The sequence below is a fragment of the Pecten maximus genome, chromosome 11 (genome assembly GCF_902652985.1).
Source record: "Pecten maximus chromosome 11, xPecMax1.1, whole genome shotgun sequence".
Classification (NCBI taxonomy): Eukaryota; Metazoa; Mollusca; class Bivalvia; order Pectinida; family Pectinidae; genus Pecten; species Pecten maximus.
Genome location: NC_047025.1, coordinates 15,911,791 through 15,929,979, shown reverse-complemented (window position 1 = coordinate 15,929,979; position 18,189 = coordinate 15,911,791). Strand labels below are relative to the sequence as shown.

Sequence of the window (18,189 nt, the reverse complement as noted above, 5' to 3'; positions counted from 1 at the left end):
CTGATGTTGAGACACTTGTCATGACCTACCTATCTGACAGGTACTGATATTGAGATACTTGTTGTGACCTACCTATCTGACAGGTACTGATGTTGAGACACTCGTTGTGACCTACCTATCTGACATGTACTGATGTTGAGACACTTGTCATGACCTACCTATCTGACATGTACTGATGTTGAGACACTCATTGTGACCTACCTATCTGACATGTACTGATGTTGAGACACTCGTCATGACCTACCTATCTGACATGTACTGATGTTGAGACACTCGTTGTGACCTACCTATCTGACATGTACTGATGTTGAGACACTTGTCATGACCTACCTATCTGACATGTACTGATGTTGAGACACTCGTCATGACCTACCTATCTGACATGTACTGATGTTGAGACACTCGTTGTGACCTACCTATCTGACATGTACTGATGTTGAGACACTTGTCATGACCTACCTATCTGACATGTACTGATGTTGAGACACTCGTCATGACCTACCTATCTGACATGTACTGATGTTGAGACACTCGTTGTGACCTACCTATCTGACATGTACTGATGTTGAGACACTTGTCATGACCTACCTATCTGACATGTACTGATGTTGAGACACTCGTCATGACCTACCTATCTGACATGTACTGATGTTGAGACACTCGTTGTGACCTACCTATCTGACATGTACTGATGTTGAGACACTTGTCATGACCTACCTATCTGACAGGTACTGATGTTGAGACACTTGTCATGACCTACCTATCTGACAGGTACTGATATTGAGATACTTGTTGTGACCTACCTATCTGACAGGTACTGATGTTGAGACACTCGTTGTGACCTACCTATCTGACATGTACTGATGTTGAGACACTTGTCATGACCTACCTATCTGACATGTACTGATGTTGAGACACTCATTGTGACCTACCTATCTGACATGTACTGATGTTGAGACACTCGTCATGACCTACCTATCTGACATGTACTGATGTTGAGACACTCGTTGTGACCTACCTATCTGACATGTACTGATGTTGAGACACTTGTCATGACCTACCTATCTGACAGGTACTGATGTTGAGACACTTGTTGTGACCTACCTATCTGACATGTACTGATGTTGAGACACTCGTTGTGACCTACCTATCTGACCTGTACTGATGTTGAGACACTTGTCATGACCTACCTATCTGACATGTACTGGTGTTGAGACACTTGTTGTGACCTACCTATCTGACAGGTACTGATGTTGGGACACTCGTTGTGACCTACCTATCTGACAGGTACTGATGTTGAGACACTTGTCATGACCTACCTATCCGACAGGTACTGATGTTGAGATACTCGTTGTGACCTACCTATCTGACAGGTACTGATGTTGAGACACTTGTCATGACCTACCTATCTGACAGATACTGATGTTGAGACACTTGTCATGACCTACCTATCTGACATGAACTGATGTTGAGACACTTGTTGTGACCTACCTATCTGACATGTACTGATGTTGAGACACTTGTTGAGACCTACCTATCTGACCTGTACTGATGTTGAGACACTTGTCATGACCTACCTATCTGACATGTACTGATGTTGAGACACTTGTCATGACCTACCTATCTGACATGTACTGATGTTGAGACACTTGTTGTGACCTACCTATCTGACATGTACTGATGTTGAGACACTTGTTGAGACCTACCTATCTGACCTGTACTGATGTTGAGACACTTGTCATGACCTACCTATCTGACATGTACTGATGTTGAGACACTTGTCATGACCTACCTATCTGACAGGTACTGATGTTGAGACACTTGTCATGACCTACCTATCTGACATGTACTGATGTTGAGACACTTGTTGTGACCTACCTATCTGACATGTACTGATGTTGAGACACTTGTTGAGACCTACCTATCTGACCTGTACTGATGTTGAGACACTTGTCATGACCTACCTATCTGACAGGTACTGATGTTGAGACACTTGTCATGACCTACCTATCTGACATGTACTGATGTTGAGACACTTGTTGTGACCTACCTATCTGACCTGTACTGATGTTGAGACACTTGTTGAGACCTACCTATCTGACCTGTACTGATGTTGAGACACTTGTCATGACCTACCTATCTGACATGTACTGATGTTGAGACACTTGTCATGACCTACCTATCTGACATGTACTGATGTTGAGACACTTGTCATGACCTACCTATCTGACATGTACTGATGTTGAGACACTTGTCATGACCTACCTATCTGACAGGTACTGATGTTGAGACACTTGTCATGACCTACCTATCTGACAGGTACTGATGTTGAGACACTTGTTGAGACCTACCTATCTGACCTGTACTGATGTTGAGACACTTGTCATGACCTTCCTATCTGACATGTTCTGATGTTGAGACACTTGTCATGACCTACCTATCTGACATGTACTGATGTTGAGACACTTGTCATGACCTACCTATCTGACAGGTACTGATGTTGAGACACTTGTTGTGACCTACCTATCTGACAGGTACTGATGTTGAGACACTCATTGTGACCTACCTATCTGACCTGTACTGATGTTGAGACACTCGTTATGACCTACCTATCCGACATGTACTGATGTTGAGACACTCGTTGAGACCTACCTATCTGACATGTACTGATGTTGAGATACTCGTTGTGACCTACCTATCCAACATGTACTGATGTTGAGACACTTGTTGTGACCTACCTATCTGACAGGTACTGATGTTGAGACACTTGTCATGACCTACCTATCTGACATGTACTGGTGTTGAGACACTCGTTGTGACCTACCTATCTGACCTGTACTGATGTTGAGACACTTGTCATGACCTACCTATCTGACCTGTACAGATGTTGAGACACTCGTTGTGACCTACCTATCTGACCTGTACTGATGTTGAGACACTCGTTATGACCTACCTATCCGACATGTACTGATGTTGAGACACTCGTTGAGACCTACCTATCTGACATGTACTGATGTTGAGATACTCGTTGTGACCTACCTATCCAACATGTACTGATGTTGAGACACTTGTTGTGACCTACCTATCTGACCTGTACTGATGTTGAGACACTTGTCATGACCTACCTATCTGACAGGTACTGATGTTGAGACACTTGTCATGACCTACCTATCTGACATGTACTGATGTTGAGACACTCGTTGTGACCTACCTATCTGACAGGTACTGATGTTGAGACACTTGTCATGACCTACCTATCTGACCTGTACTGATGTTGAGACACTCGTTGTGACCTACCTATCTGACATGTACTGATGTCGAGACACTTGTCATGACCTACCTATCTGACATGTACTGATGTTGAGACACTCGTTGTGACCTACCTATCTGACATGTACTGATGTTGAGACACTTGTCATGACCTACCTATCTGACCTGTACTGATGTTGAGACACTCGTTGTGACCTACCTATCTGACATGTACTGATGTCGAGACACTTGTCATGACCTACCTATCTGACATGTACTGATGTTGAGACACTCGTCATGACCTACCTATCTGACAGGTACTGATGTTGAGACACTCGTTGTGACCTACCTATCTGACATGTACTGATGTTGAGACACTTGCTGTGACCTACCTATCTGACATGTACTGATGTTGAGACACTCGTTGAGACCTACCTATCTGACATGTACTGATGTTGAGACACTTGTTGTGACCTACCTATCTGACATGTACTGATGTTGAGACACTTGTCATGACCTACCTATCTGACATGTACTGATATTGAGACACTCGTTGTGACCTACCTATCTGACATGTACTGATGTTGAGACACTTGTCATGACCTACCTATCTGACAGGTACTGATGTTGAGACACTTGTCATGACCTACCTATCTGACCTGTACTGATGTTGAGACACTTGTTGTGACCTACCTATCTGACAGGTACTGATGTTGAGACACTTGTCATGACCTACCTATCTGACATGTACTGATGTTGAGACACTCGTCATGACCTACCTATCTGACATGTACTGATGTTGAGACACTTGTTGTGACCTACCTATCTGACATGTACTGATGTTGAGACACTTGTTGTGACCTACCTATCTGACATGTACTGATGTTGAGACACTTGTCATGACCTACCTATCTGACATGTACTGATGTTGAGACACTTGTCATGACCTACCTATCTGACAGGTACTGATGTTGAGACACTTGTTGTGACCTACCTATCTGACCTGTACTGATGTTGAGTTACTTGTCATGACCTACCTATCTGACATGTACTGATGTTGAGACACTTGTTGTGACCTACCTATCTGACATGTACTGATGTTGAGACACTTGTTGTGACCTACCTAGCTGACCTGTACTGATGTTGAGACACTTGTCATGACCTACCTATCTGACAGGTACTGATGTTGAGACACTTGTCATGATCTACCTATCTGACAGGTACTGATGTTGAGACACTTGTCATGACCTACCTATCTGACAGGTACTGATGTTGAGACACTCGTTGAGACCTACCTATCTGACAGGTACTGATGTTGAGACACTTGTCATGACCTACCTATCTGACAGGTACTGATATTGAGACACTTGTTGTGACCTACCTATCTGACATGTACTGATGTTGAGACACTTGTTGTGACCTACCTATCTGACAGGTACTGATGTTGAGACACTCGTTGTGACCTACCTATCTGACAGGTACTGATGTTGAGACACTTGTTGTGACCTACCTATCTGACATATACTGATGTTGAGACACTTGTTGTGACCTACCTATCTGACATGTACTGATGTTGAGACACTCGTTGTGACCTACCTATCTGACAGGTACTGATGTTGAGACACTTGTCATGACCTACCTATCTGACCTGTACTGATGTTGAGACACTCGTTGTGACCTACCTATCTGACATGTACTGATGTCGAGACACTTGTCATGACCTACCTATCTGACATGTACTGATGTTGAGACACTCGTTGTGACCTACCTATCTGACATGTACTGATGTTGAGACACTTGTCATGACCTACCTATCTGACCTGTACTGATGTTGAGACACTCGTTGTGACCTACCTATCTGACATGTACTGATGTCGAGACACTTGTCATGACCTACCTATCTGACATGTACTGATGTTGAGACACTCGTCATGACCTACCTATCTGACAGGTACTGATGTTGAGACACTCGTTGTGACCTACCTATCTGACATGTACTGATGTTGAGACACTTGCTGTGACCTACCTATCTGACATGTACTGATATTGAGACACTCGTTGAGACCTACCTATCTGACATGTACTGATGTTGAGACACTTGTTGTGACCTACCTATCTGACATGTACTGATGTTGAGACACTTGTCATGACCTACCTATCTGACATGTACTGATATTGAGACACTCGTTGTGACCTACCTATCTGACATGTACTGATGTTGAGACACTTGTCATGACCTACCTATCTGACAGGTACTGATGTTGAGACACTTGTCATGACCTACCTATCTGACCTGTACTGATGTTGAGACACTTGTTGTGACCTACCTATCTGACAGGTACTGATGTTGAGACACTTGTCATGACCTACCTATCTGACATGTACTGATGTTGAGACACTCGTCATGACCTACCTATCTGACATGTACTGATGTTGAGACACTTGTTGTGACCTACCTATCTGACATGTACTGATGTTGAGACACTTGTTGTGACCTACCTATCTGACATGTACTGATGTTGAGACACTTGTCATGACCTACCTATCTGACATGTACTGATATTAAGACACTCGTTGTGACCTACCTATCTGACATGTACTGATGTTGAGACACTTGTCATGACCTACCTATCTGACAGGTACTGATGTTGAGACACTTGTCATGACCTACCTATCTGACCTGTACTGATGTTGAGACACTTGTTGTGACCTACCTATCTGACAGGTACTGATGTTGAGACACTTGTCATGACCTACCTATCTGACATGTACTGATGTTGAGACACTCGTCATGACCTACCTATCTGACATGTACTGATGTTGAGACACTTGTTGTGACCTACCTATCTGACATGTACTGATGTTGAGACACTTGTTGTGACCTACCTATCTGACATGTACTGATGTTGAGACACTTGTCATGACCTACCTATCTGACCTGTACTGATGTTGAGACACTCGTTGTGACCTACCTATCTGACCTGTACTGATGTTGAGACACTTGTCATGACCTACCTATCTGACATGTACTGATGTTGAGACACTCGCGTGACCTACCTATCTGACCTGTACTGATGTTGAGACACTTGTCATGACCTACCTATCTGACATGTACTGATGTTGAGACACTTGTTGTGACCTACCTATCTGACATGTACTGATGTTGAGACACTTGTCATGACCTACCTATCTGACATGTACTGATGTTGAGACACTTGTCATGACCTACCTATCCGACATGTACTGATGTTGAGACACTTGTCATGACCTACCTATCTGACATGTACTGATTTTGAGACACTTGTCATGATCTACCTATCTGACAGGTACTGATTTTGAGACACTCGTTCAGACCTACCTATCTGACATGTACTGATGTTGAGCATGCCGGTGTTGAGACACTTGGACTTGGGAGTACAGAACCCGATGTTGTCTGGATTCACAGTCACATTGGCAAGGTAGGATGGGGGTGCAAGGTAGCGCCAGAGCTTTATCCCCTGGGGTGAGGTTACATCCTCATGGTACATGCCAGCTGCTGACCTGCACAAAAAAAACTTCATTGTTACGTCTTAAATTTTCAGAAATAAGAAATCCACAATAAGTTTAATATGCTGATGAAAATGTTTAAATTTACAAAAAAAGACACTTGTATGATTCAACAGTCAAAGATATTTCTTTATCTCAATGACTGGTTTATAGTATGAATTCCTTTACAATTTAAACAAATAATTTCATTTGATTTGTTTGGTAACTACTGGCTTAAGTGAAGGATTGTTCCCACAAATAATTGTTCCTGAAAATATTGTTATCAAAGAAAAAACATCTGATGCATATATCCCTGGCAGTTTAACATTATTTAAGATCAACAGTAAAAATGTCTCTTACCTGCACACATCAGATGAAAACACTGGGGACGGTTCACTCTTGCCTCTGTATGGGGGCCCTATTGTGCCATCTACAAAACAGCAACAATAATGTGTTAGAGGCATACAGTACATCATAGTGTAAAAAGTACATTATAGTGTATACAGTACATCATAGTATATACAGTACATCGTAGTGTATACAGTACATCATAGTGTATACAGTACATCGTAGTGTATACAGTACATCATGGTGTATACAGTACATCATAGTATATACAGTACATCATAGTGTATACAGTACATCGTAGTGTATACAGTACATCGTAGTGTATACAGTACATCGTAGTGTATACAGTACATCATAGTGTATACAGTACATCGTAGTGTATACAGTACATCATAGTATATACAGTACATCATAGTGTATAGAGTACATCATAGTGTATAGAGTACATCATAGTGTATACAGTACATCATTCTGTATACAGTACATCATAGTGTATACAGTACATCATAGTTATACAGTACATCATGGTGTATACAGTACATCATAGTGTATACAGTACATCGTAGTGTATACAGTACATCGTAGTGTATACAGTACATCATAGTGTATACAGTACATCAGTGTATACAGTACATCGTAGTGTATACAGTACATCAGTGTATACAGTACATCATGGTGTATACAGTACATCATGGTGTATACAGTACATCATAGTGTAAACAGTACATCGTAGTGTATATAGTACATCATAGTGTATACAGTACATCGTAGTGTATACGGTACATCATGGTGTATACAGTACATCATAGTGTATACAGTATATCGTAGTGTATACAGTACATCGTAGTGTATACAGTACATCATGGTGTATACAGTACATCACAGTGTATACAGTACATCATAGTGTATACAGTACATCGTAGTGTAAACAGTACATCATAGTGCATACAGTACACATGTGTTACAGTACATCATGAGTGTATACAGTAACATCATAGGTGTATACAGTAACCATCAGTGGTGTCATACAGTACATCAGTAGTGTATACAGTACATCATGTGTATACAGTAAATCATCGTGTATACAGTACATCGTAGTGTATACAGTACATTCATAGGTGTATACAGTACATGTGTAGTGTATACAGTACATCAATGGTGTCAGTCTACATGTACATCATAGTGTAGACAGTACATCAGTAGTGTACTACAGTACATCGTAGTGTATACAGTACATCATAGGTGTATCCAGTACATATGTAGTGTATACAGTACATCAGTAGGTGTATACAGTACATCAGTAGTGTATACAGTACATCATATGATAACAGTACATCGTAGTGTATACAGTACATCATAGTGTATACAGTACATCAGTGTATACAGTACATCATTCTGTATACAGTACATCATAGTGTATACAGTACATCATAGTGTATACAATACATCAGTGTATACAGTACATCGTAGGGTATACAGTACATCAGTGTATACAGTACATCATAGTGTATACAGTACATCGTAGTGTATACAGTACATCATAGTGTATACAGTACATCATAGTGTATACAGTACATCGTAGTGTATACAGTGCATCGTGGTGTATACAGTACATCATAGTATATACAGTACATCATAGTGTATACAGTACATCGTAGTGTATACAGTACATCATAGTGTATAGAGTACATCATAGTGTATACAGTACATCATAGTGTATACAGTACATTGTGGTGTATACAGTACATCATAGTATATACAGTACATCATAGTGTATACAGTACATCATAGTGTATACAGTACATCATAGTGTATACAGTGCATCGTAGTGTATACAGTACATTGTAGTGTATACAGTACATCATGGTGTATACAGTACATCATGGTGTATACAGTACATCATAGTGTATACAGTACATCATAGTGTATACAGTACATCATAGTGTATACAGTACATCGTAGTGTATACAATACATCGTAGTGTATACAGTGCATCATAGTGTATACAGTACATCATAGTGTATACAGTACATCATAGTGTATACAGTACATCATAGTGTATACAGTACATCATAGTGTATACAGTACATCATAGTGTATACAGTACATCATAGTGTATACAGTACATCGTAGTGTATACAGTACATCATAGTGTATACAGTACATCAGTGTATACAGTACATCATAGTGTATACAGTACATCATAGTGTATACAGTACATCAGTGTATACAGTACATCATAGTGTATACAGTACATCATAGTGTATACAGTACATCATAGTGTATACAGTACATCATAGTGTATACAGTACATCATAGTGTATACAGTACATCATAGTGTATACAGTACATCGTAGTGTATACAGTACATCATAGTGTATACAGTACATCATAGTGTATACAGTACATCATAGTGTATACAGTACATCATAGTGTATACAGTACATCAGTAGTGTATACAGTACATCATAGTGTATACAGTACATCATAGTGTATACAGTACATCATAGTGTATACAGTACATCGTAGTGTATACAGTACATCATAGTGTATACAGTACATCATAGTGTATACAGTACATCATAGTGTATACAGTACATCGTAGTGTATACAGTACATCGTAGTGTATACAGTACATCATAGTGTATACAGTACATCATGTGTATACAGTACATCATAGTGTATACAGTACATCATAGTGTATACAGTACATCATAGTGTATACAGTACATCATAGTGTATACAGTACATCATAGTGTATACAGTACATCGTAGTGTATACAGTACATCATAGTGTATACAGTACATCATAGTGTATACAGTACATCATAGTGTATACAGTACATCATAGTGTATACAGTACATCATAGTGTATACAGTACATCGTAGTGTATACAGTACATCATAGTGTATACAGTACATCATAGTGTATACAGTACATCATAGTGTATACAGTACATCATAGTGTATATACAGTATACAGTATCATAGTGTATACAGTACATCATAGTGTATACAGTACATCATAGTGTATACAGTACATCGTAGTGTATACAGTACATCGTAGTGTATACAGTACATCATAGTGTATACAGTACATCATAGTGTATACAGTACATCGTAGTGTATACAGTACATCATAGTGTATACAGTACATCGTAGTGTATACAGTACATCGTAGTGTATACAGTACATCGTAGTGTATACAGTACATCGTAGTGTATACAGTACATCGTAGTGTATACAGTACATCATAGTGTATACAGTACATCATAGTGTATACAGTACATCGTAGTGTATACAGTACATCATAGTGTATACAATACATCATAGTGTATACAGTACATCATAGTGTATACAGTACATCATAGTGTATACAGTACATCATAGTGTATACAGTACATTGTAGTGTATACAGTACATCGTAGTGTATACAGTACATCATAGTGTATACAGTACATCATAGTGTATACAGTACATCATAGTGTATACAGTACATCATAGTGTATACAGTACATCGTAGTGTATACAGTACATCATAGTGTATACAGTACATCGTAGTGTATACAGTACATCATAGTGTATACAGTACATTATGGTGTATACAGTACATCATGGTGTATACAGTACGTCATAGTGTATACCGTACATCATAGTGTATACATTACATCATAGTGTATACAGTACGTCATAGTGTATACAGTATATCATAGTGTATACAGTACATCGTAGTGTATACAGTACATCATAGTGTATACAGTACATCATGGTGTATACAGTACATCATGGTGTATACAGTACGTCATAGTGTATACAGTACGTCATAGTGTATACCGTACATCATAGTGTATACAGTACATCATGGTGTATACAGTACATCGTGGTGTATACAGTATATCATAGTGCATACTGCAGTACATCATGGTGTATACAGTACATCATAGTGTAAACAGTACATCGTAGTGTATATAGTACATCATAGTGTATACAGTACATCATAGTGTATACAGTACATCATAGTGTATACAGTACATCGTAGTGTATACAGTACATCGTAGTATATACAGTACATCGTAGTATATACAGTACATTGTAATTTTATGAAGGGTACGTAGCTAATAACAATTATAGTACATGTCCACATGAATGTCTCATGTCTATTCAAATGGTACAAACCATGTAAGCGAGTATGTAATAAAAAAAAACCAAAAAAACCTAGGAGCACCTTTAAGAAAGTAAACAAACAATGGTCACTACTAAATACGGGAATGAGAGCATGATTTAGTGCATTCCCCATAAGGCATACAAGATGTTTAAAGTTATGGTGCAGAATAGTGAACACTAATGGATGGAAGGACAGAGGAGTAACGACTTAACATAATGTAGGGTACAGCCCCTCTGACAGATACTTCAATATACAACAAAATAGGTATCTTGACCTGAATGGGACATACCCTCCGACTGATGGTTCATTATACAACAAAATAGGTATCTCGACCTGAATGGGACATACCCTCCGACTGATGGTTCATTATACAACAAAATAGGTATCTCGACCTGAATGGGACATACCCTCCGACTGATGGTTCAATATACAACAAAATAGGTATCTCGACCTGAATGGGACATACCCTCCGACTGATGCTTCATTATACAACAAAATAGGTATCTCGACCTGAATGGGACATACCCTCCGACTGATGCTTCATTATACAACAAAACAGGTATCTCGACCTGAATGGGACATACCCTCCGACTGATGCTTCATTATACAACAAAATAGGTATCTCGACCTGAATGGGACATACCCTCCGACTGATGCTTCATTATACAACAAAATAGGTATCTCGACCTGAATGGGACATACCCTCCGACTGATGCTTCATTATACCTACAATGATATTTTAAATCCCAACACTCCAACAGGAATCCATTTATTACAGTTGTTTATCTTGTCATTAGGATGAGACTAATTCCCTGAACTGTTATACAATTACAGTGTTAATACTACTTACCTGTACCATTGATCATGTTGGCATAGGGTGTGCTCCAATAGTCCAGGTAACTACAACAAAAAATCTAAATATTTAAGCATTGAACGGCTTTCAGTTGGCATTCATAGTCAATATGAATGCCAACTGAACAGAGGCAAATTCAACATGAAGCGCACTAGCGCTTCATGTTGAATTTGCCTCTGACCAGTTGGTATTCATATTGACTATGAATGCCAACTGACAGCCATTCAATGCTTATATTTACCATCTGCGATGTTTTATTTGTCGTGTGATTTTTTTTTTTGAAATTTTCAAATTCAAATTTCAGTTGGCAGTTCATAAGCTGGTGAACTCGCAACTGAATTGGTAGGGTTATATAGTGGCAGTGCCATACAATGGTAAATATTACTGAATAAAGCTACAGGTGAAATACTATACTTGCATGTTTAAAATTTTAACACAGAAGACAGATAACACCTTGAATGCAGGTAAATATTGGTAATGAGATCAAACAAGAACCGATATTTGCTTCAGGCCCATAGTATGATGTCAAATGTCTAAAATTACATACAAAATTATGGTATGAGTCGACTCTGAACTTTTTTGTTCAAAGGTTTCACCCCTGTGCTGAAATTTAGACATGTAATAGTCTTTGTAAGAAGAAGCAAAATTAATTTAAACCATAATAAGATTACAACTATTAACTGTTACCAGTAAATGTCTTACAACTGAAATCATTTCAAACATCACAAGAAGAAGTAAAGGAGCTAACAATCTAGTGTGAATGGACCAGCATACACACCTGGATCCGTTGTAGCGGTCAATACCACCAAGGAACTGGATGTTGGTTTCTCCTGTATAAATGGTGTACACTCCATCATTTGTAGCATTTTTCTGTGAAAACAAATAGAAACATTTTATTTTGATATTCATTTTCTTTGTATTTCTCAAACTGAATTCATTCAAAGTGTTAACGATTACACAATTTACAGTGAAACCCGACACACTGTGGGAATGAGTCATTGTGTCAGATATTACATTGTGTTGGTTAACCTGACACACTGTGGGAATGAGTCATTGTGTCAGATATTACATTGTGTTGGTTAACCTGACACACTGTGGGAATGAGCCATTGTGTCAGATATTACATTGTGTTGGTTAACCCGACACACTGTGGGAATGAGTCATTGTGTCAGATATTACATTGTGTTGGTTAACCTGACACACTGTGGGAATGAGTCATTGTGTCGGATATTACATTGTGTTGGTTAACCTGACACACTGTGGGAATGAGTCATTGTGTCAGATATTACATTGTGTTCGTTAACCTGACACACTGTGGGAATGAGTCATTGTGTCGGATATTACATTGTGTTGGTTAACCTGACACACTGTGGGAATGAGTCATTGTGTCGGATATTACATTGTGTTGGTTAGTCCGACACACTGTGGGAATGAGTCATTGTGTCGGATATTACATTGTGTTGGTTAACCTGACACACTGTGGGAATGAGTCATTGTGTCAGATATTACATTGTGTTGGTTAACCTGACACACTGTGGGAATGAGCCATTGTGTCGGATATTACATTGTATTGGTTAACCAGCTGACACACTGTGGGAATGAGTCATTGTGTCAGATATTACATTGTGTTGGTTAACCCGACACACTGTGGGAATGAGCCATTGTGTCAGATATTACATTGTGTTGGTTAACCTGACACACTGTGGGAATGAGTCATTGTGTCAGATATTACATTGTGTTGGTTAACCCGACACACTGTGGGAATGAGTCATTGTGTCGGATATAACATTGTGTTGGTTAACCTGACACATTGTGGGAATGAGTCATTGTGTCAGATATTACATTGTGTTGGTTAACCTGACACACTGGTGGAATGAGTCATTGTGTCGGATATAACATTGTGTTGGTTAACCTGACACACTGTGGGAATGTGTCATTGTGTCAGATATTACATTGTGTTGGTTAACCCGACACACTGTGGGAATGAGTCATTGTGTCTGATATTACATTGTGTTGGTTGATTACCTGACACACTGTGGGAATGAGTCATTGTGTCGGATATTACATTGTGTTGGTTAACCCGACACACTGTGGGAATGAGTCATTGTGTCAGATATTACATTGTGTTGGTTAAACTGACACACTGTGGGAATGAGTCATTGTGTCAGATATTACATTGTGTTGGTTAACCTGACACACTGTGGGAATGAGTCATTGTGTCGGATATTACATTGTGTTGGTTAACCTGACACACTGTGGGAATGAGTCATTGTGTCAGATATTACATTGTGTTGGTTAACCTGACACACTGTGGGAATGAGTCATTGTGTCAGATATTACATTGTGTTGGTTAACCCGACACACTGTGGGAATGAGTCATTGTGTCAGATATTACATTGTGTTGGTTAACCTGACACACTGTGGGAATGAGTCATTGTGTCGGATATTACATTGTGTTGGTTAACCTGACACACTGTGGGAATGAGTCATTGTGTCGGATATTACATTGTGTTGGTTAACCTGACACACTGTGGGAATGAGTCATTGTGTCGGATATTACATTGTGTTGGTTAACCTGACACACTGTGGGAATGAGTCATTGTGTCGGATATTACATTGTGTTGGTTAACCTGACACACTGTGGGAATGAGTCATTGTGTCAGATATTACATTGTGTTGGTTAACCTGACACACTGTGGGAATGAGTCATTGTGTCGGATATTACATTGTGTTGGTTAACATGACACACTGTGGGAATGAGTCATTGTGTCGGATATTACATCATGTTGGTTAACCTGACACACTGTGGGAATGAGTCATTGTGTCAGATATTACATTGTGTTGGTTAACCTGACACACTGTGGGAATGAGTCATTGTGTCAGATATTACATTGTGTTGGTTAACCTGACACACTGTGGGAATGAGTCATTGTGTCGGATATTACATTGTGTTGGTTAACCTGACACACTGTGGGAATGAGTCATTGTGTCGGATATTACATTGTGTTGGTTAACCTGACACACTGTGGGAATGAGTCATTGTGTCGGATATTACATTGTGTTGGTTAACCCGACACACTGTGGGAATGAGTCATTGTGTCAGATATTACATTGTGTTGGTTAACCTGACACACTGTGGGAATGAGTCATTGTGTCGGATATTACATTGTGTTGGTTAACAAGACACACTGTGGGAATGAGTCATTGTGTCGGATATTACATTGTGTTGGTTAACCTGACACACTGTGGGAATGAGTCATTGTGTCAGATATTACATTGTGTTGGTTAACCTGACACACTGTGGGAATGAGTCATTGTGTCAGATATTACATTGTGTTGGTTAACCTGACACACTGTGGGAATGAGTCATTGTGTCGGATATTACATTGTGTTGGTTAACCTGACACACTGTGGGAATGAGTCATTGTGTCGATATTACATTGTGTTGGTTAACCTGACACACTGTGGGAATGAGTCATTGTGTCAGATATTACATTGTGTTGGTTAACCTGACACACTGTGGGAATGAGTCATTGTGTCGGATATTACATTGTGTTGGTTAACCTGACACACTGTGGGAATGAGTCATTGTGTCAGATATTACATTGTGTTGGTTAACCTGACACACTGTGGGAATGAGTCATTGTGTCGGATATTACATTGTGTTGGTTAACCTGACACACTGTGGGAATGAGTCATTGTGTCAGATATTACATTGTGTTGGTTAACCTGACACACTGTGGGAATGAGTCATTGTGTCGGATATTACATTGTGTTGGTTAACCTGACACACTGTGGGAATGAGTCATTGTGTCAGATATTACATTGTGTTGGTTAACCTGACACACTGTGGGAATGAGTCATTGTGTCGGATATTACATTGTGTTGGTTAACCTGACACACTGTGGGAATGAGTCATTGTGTCAGATATTACATTGTGTTGGTTAACCTGACACACTGTGGGAATGAGTCATTGTGTCAGATATTACATTGTGTTGGTTAACCTGACACACTGTGGGAATGAGTCATTGTGTCAGATATTACATTGTGTTGGTTAACCTGACACACTGTGGGAATGAGTCATTGTGTCAGATATTACATTGTGTTGGTTAACCTGACACACTGTGGGAATGAGTCATTGTGTCAGATATTACATTGTGTTGGTTAACCTGACACACTGTGGGAATGAGTCATTGTGTCAGATATTACATTGTGTTGGTTAACCTGACACACTGTGGGAATGAGTCATTGTGTCAGATATTACATTGTGTTGGTTAACCTGACACACTGTGGGAATGAGTCATTGTGTCAGATATTACATTGTGTTGGTTAACCTGACACACTGTGGGAATGAGTCATTGTGTCGGATATTACATTGTGTTGGTTAACCTGACACACTGTGGGAATGAGTCATTGTGTCAGATATTACATTGTGTTGGTTAACCTGACACACTGTGGGAATGAGTCATTGTGTCAGATATTACATTGTGTTGGTTAACCTGACACACTGTGGGAATGAGTCATTGTGTCGGATATTACATTGTGTTGGTTAACCTGACACACTGTGGGAATGAGTCATTGTGTCAGATATTACATTGTGTTGGTTAACCTGACACACTGTGGGAATGAGTCATTGTGTCGGATATTACATTGTGTTGGTTAACCCTGACACACTGTGGGAATGAGTCATTGTGTCAGATATTACATTGTGTTGGTTAACCTGACACACTGTGGGAATGAGTCATTGTGTCGGATATTACATTGTGTTGGTTAACCTGACACACTGTGGGTATGAGTCATTGTGTCAGATATTACATTGTGTTGGTTAACCCGACACACTGTGGGAATGAGTCATTGTGTCGGATATTACATTGTGTTGGTTAACCTGACACACTGTGGGTATGAGCCATTGTGTCTGATATTACATTGTGTTGGTTAACCCGACACACTGTGGGAATGTGTCATTGTGTAGGATATTACATTGTGTTGGTTAACCTGACACACTGTGGGAATGAGTCATTGTGTCAGATATTACATTGTGTAGGTTAACCTGACACACTGTGGGAATGAGTCATTGTGTCAGATATTACATTGTGTTGGTTAACCTGACACACTGTGGGAATGAGTCATTGTGTCTGATATTACATTGTGTTGGTTAATCCGACACACTGTGGGAATGAGTCATTGTGTCAGATATTACATTGTGTTGGTTAACCAGACACACTGTGGGAATGAGTCATTGTGTCGGATATTACATTGTGTTGGTTAACCTGACACACTGTGGGTATGAGTCATTGTGTCAGATATTACATTGTGTTGGTTAAGTCAGTGTGGGATATGACAGGGGAGCATGTCCCCCTTTGATATGGTTCAGTGATACAGAGCGTCATTAAAGTCAGTGGTCTGTAAAGTCTGGTTTCACTATACAATACTTACATTCATGAAATAGCCTATAGTGTCAGTGTAGAACCATTTCCGATCCAGGTTTTGAGCTGCGGCCAACATTTTGTCCTGATAACCCCAGATTATTTCATACATGGTGCGGTTCATGAACACACTTTCCTTCTCAAACGAGGTGACAAGTCGTACAATGTCACGGATGCCAGGATACATCCACTTCAGGGATGATATCAGTGACTGAAACACAAACACCATGGCTGTTAAAACCGAAAATCACAGAACTAAATCAACACTGTCTCCAAAATCCACCAACTATACAACGCTGCTTCACTCTGGATTAATGAAAGTAATAAAATATCAGCATAAAATGAAAAGAATCAGGCACATTTTTGTCGCATCTGTCTGCATTCAGGAGGAAGAAAGGTATGCTTTTCATGTTTTTTTTCTTCAAATTTACGTACATTTTTCAATTTTGGCCCCACTGTGCTGGCGTATAGAGCCATCATACCCTTTATTTAAAGACAAATTTGATATCTCTTGACTATACAACAGAATCCATTTTGTTTTCTGGGTCAGACTCAAAATCAAATGTACACCTAGCAATAGACACAAATCTACATACAACTGTGCAAAATTTGAAATTAAATAT

The 18,189-nt window shown here is 39.6% G+C and overlaps 1 protein-coding gene across 1 annotated transcript in view; it reads right to left on the bottom strand.

Moving 5' to 3' along the window:
* LOC117338347 (lysosome membrane protein 2-like) overlaps nucleotides 1–18,189 on the bottom strand; it is a 78,704-nt gene that overhangs the window by 56,135 nt on the left and 4,380 nt on the right. The window contains 5 exon segments of the mRNA XM_033899672.1: nucleotides 6,608–6,789; nucleotides 7,135–7,204; nucleotides 12,138–12,187; nucleotides 12,919–13,010; nucleotides 17,577–17,777. Of these exon segments, the coding sequence (XP_033755563.1) occupies nucleotides 6,608–6,789; nucleotides 7,135–7,204; nucleotides 12,138–12,187; nucleotides 12,919–13,010; nucleotides 17,577–17,777 (595 nt within the window).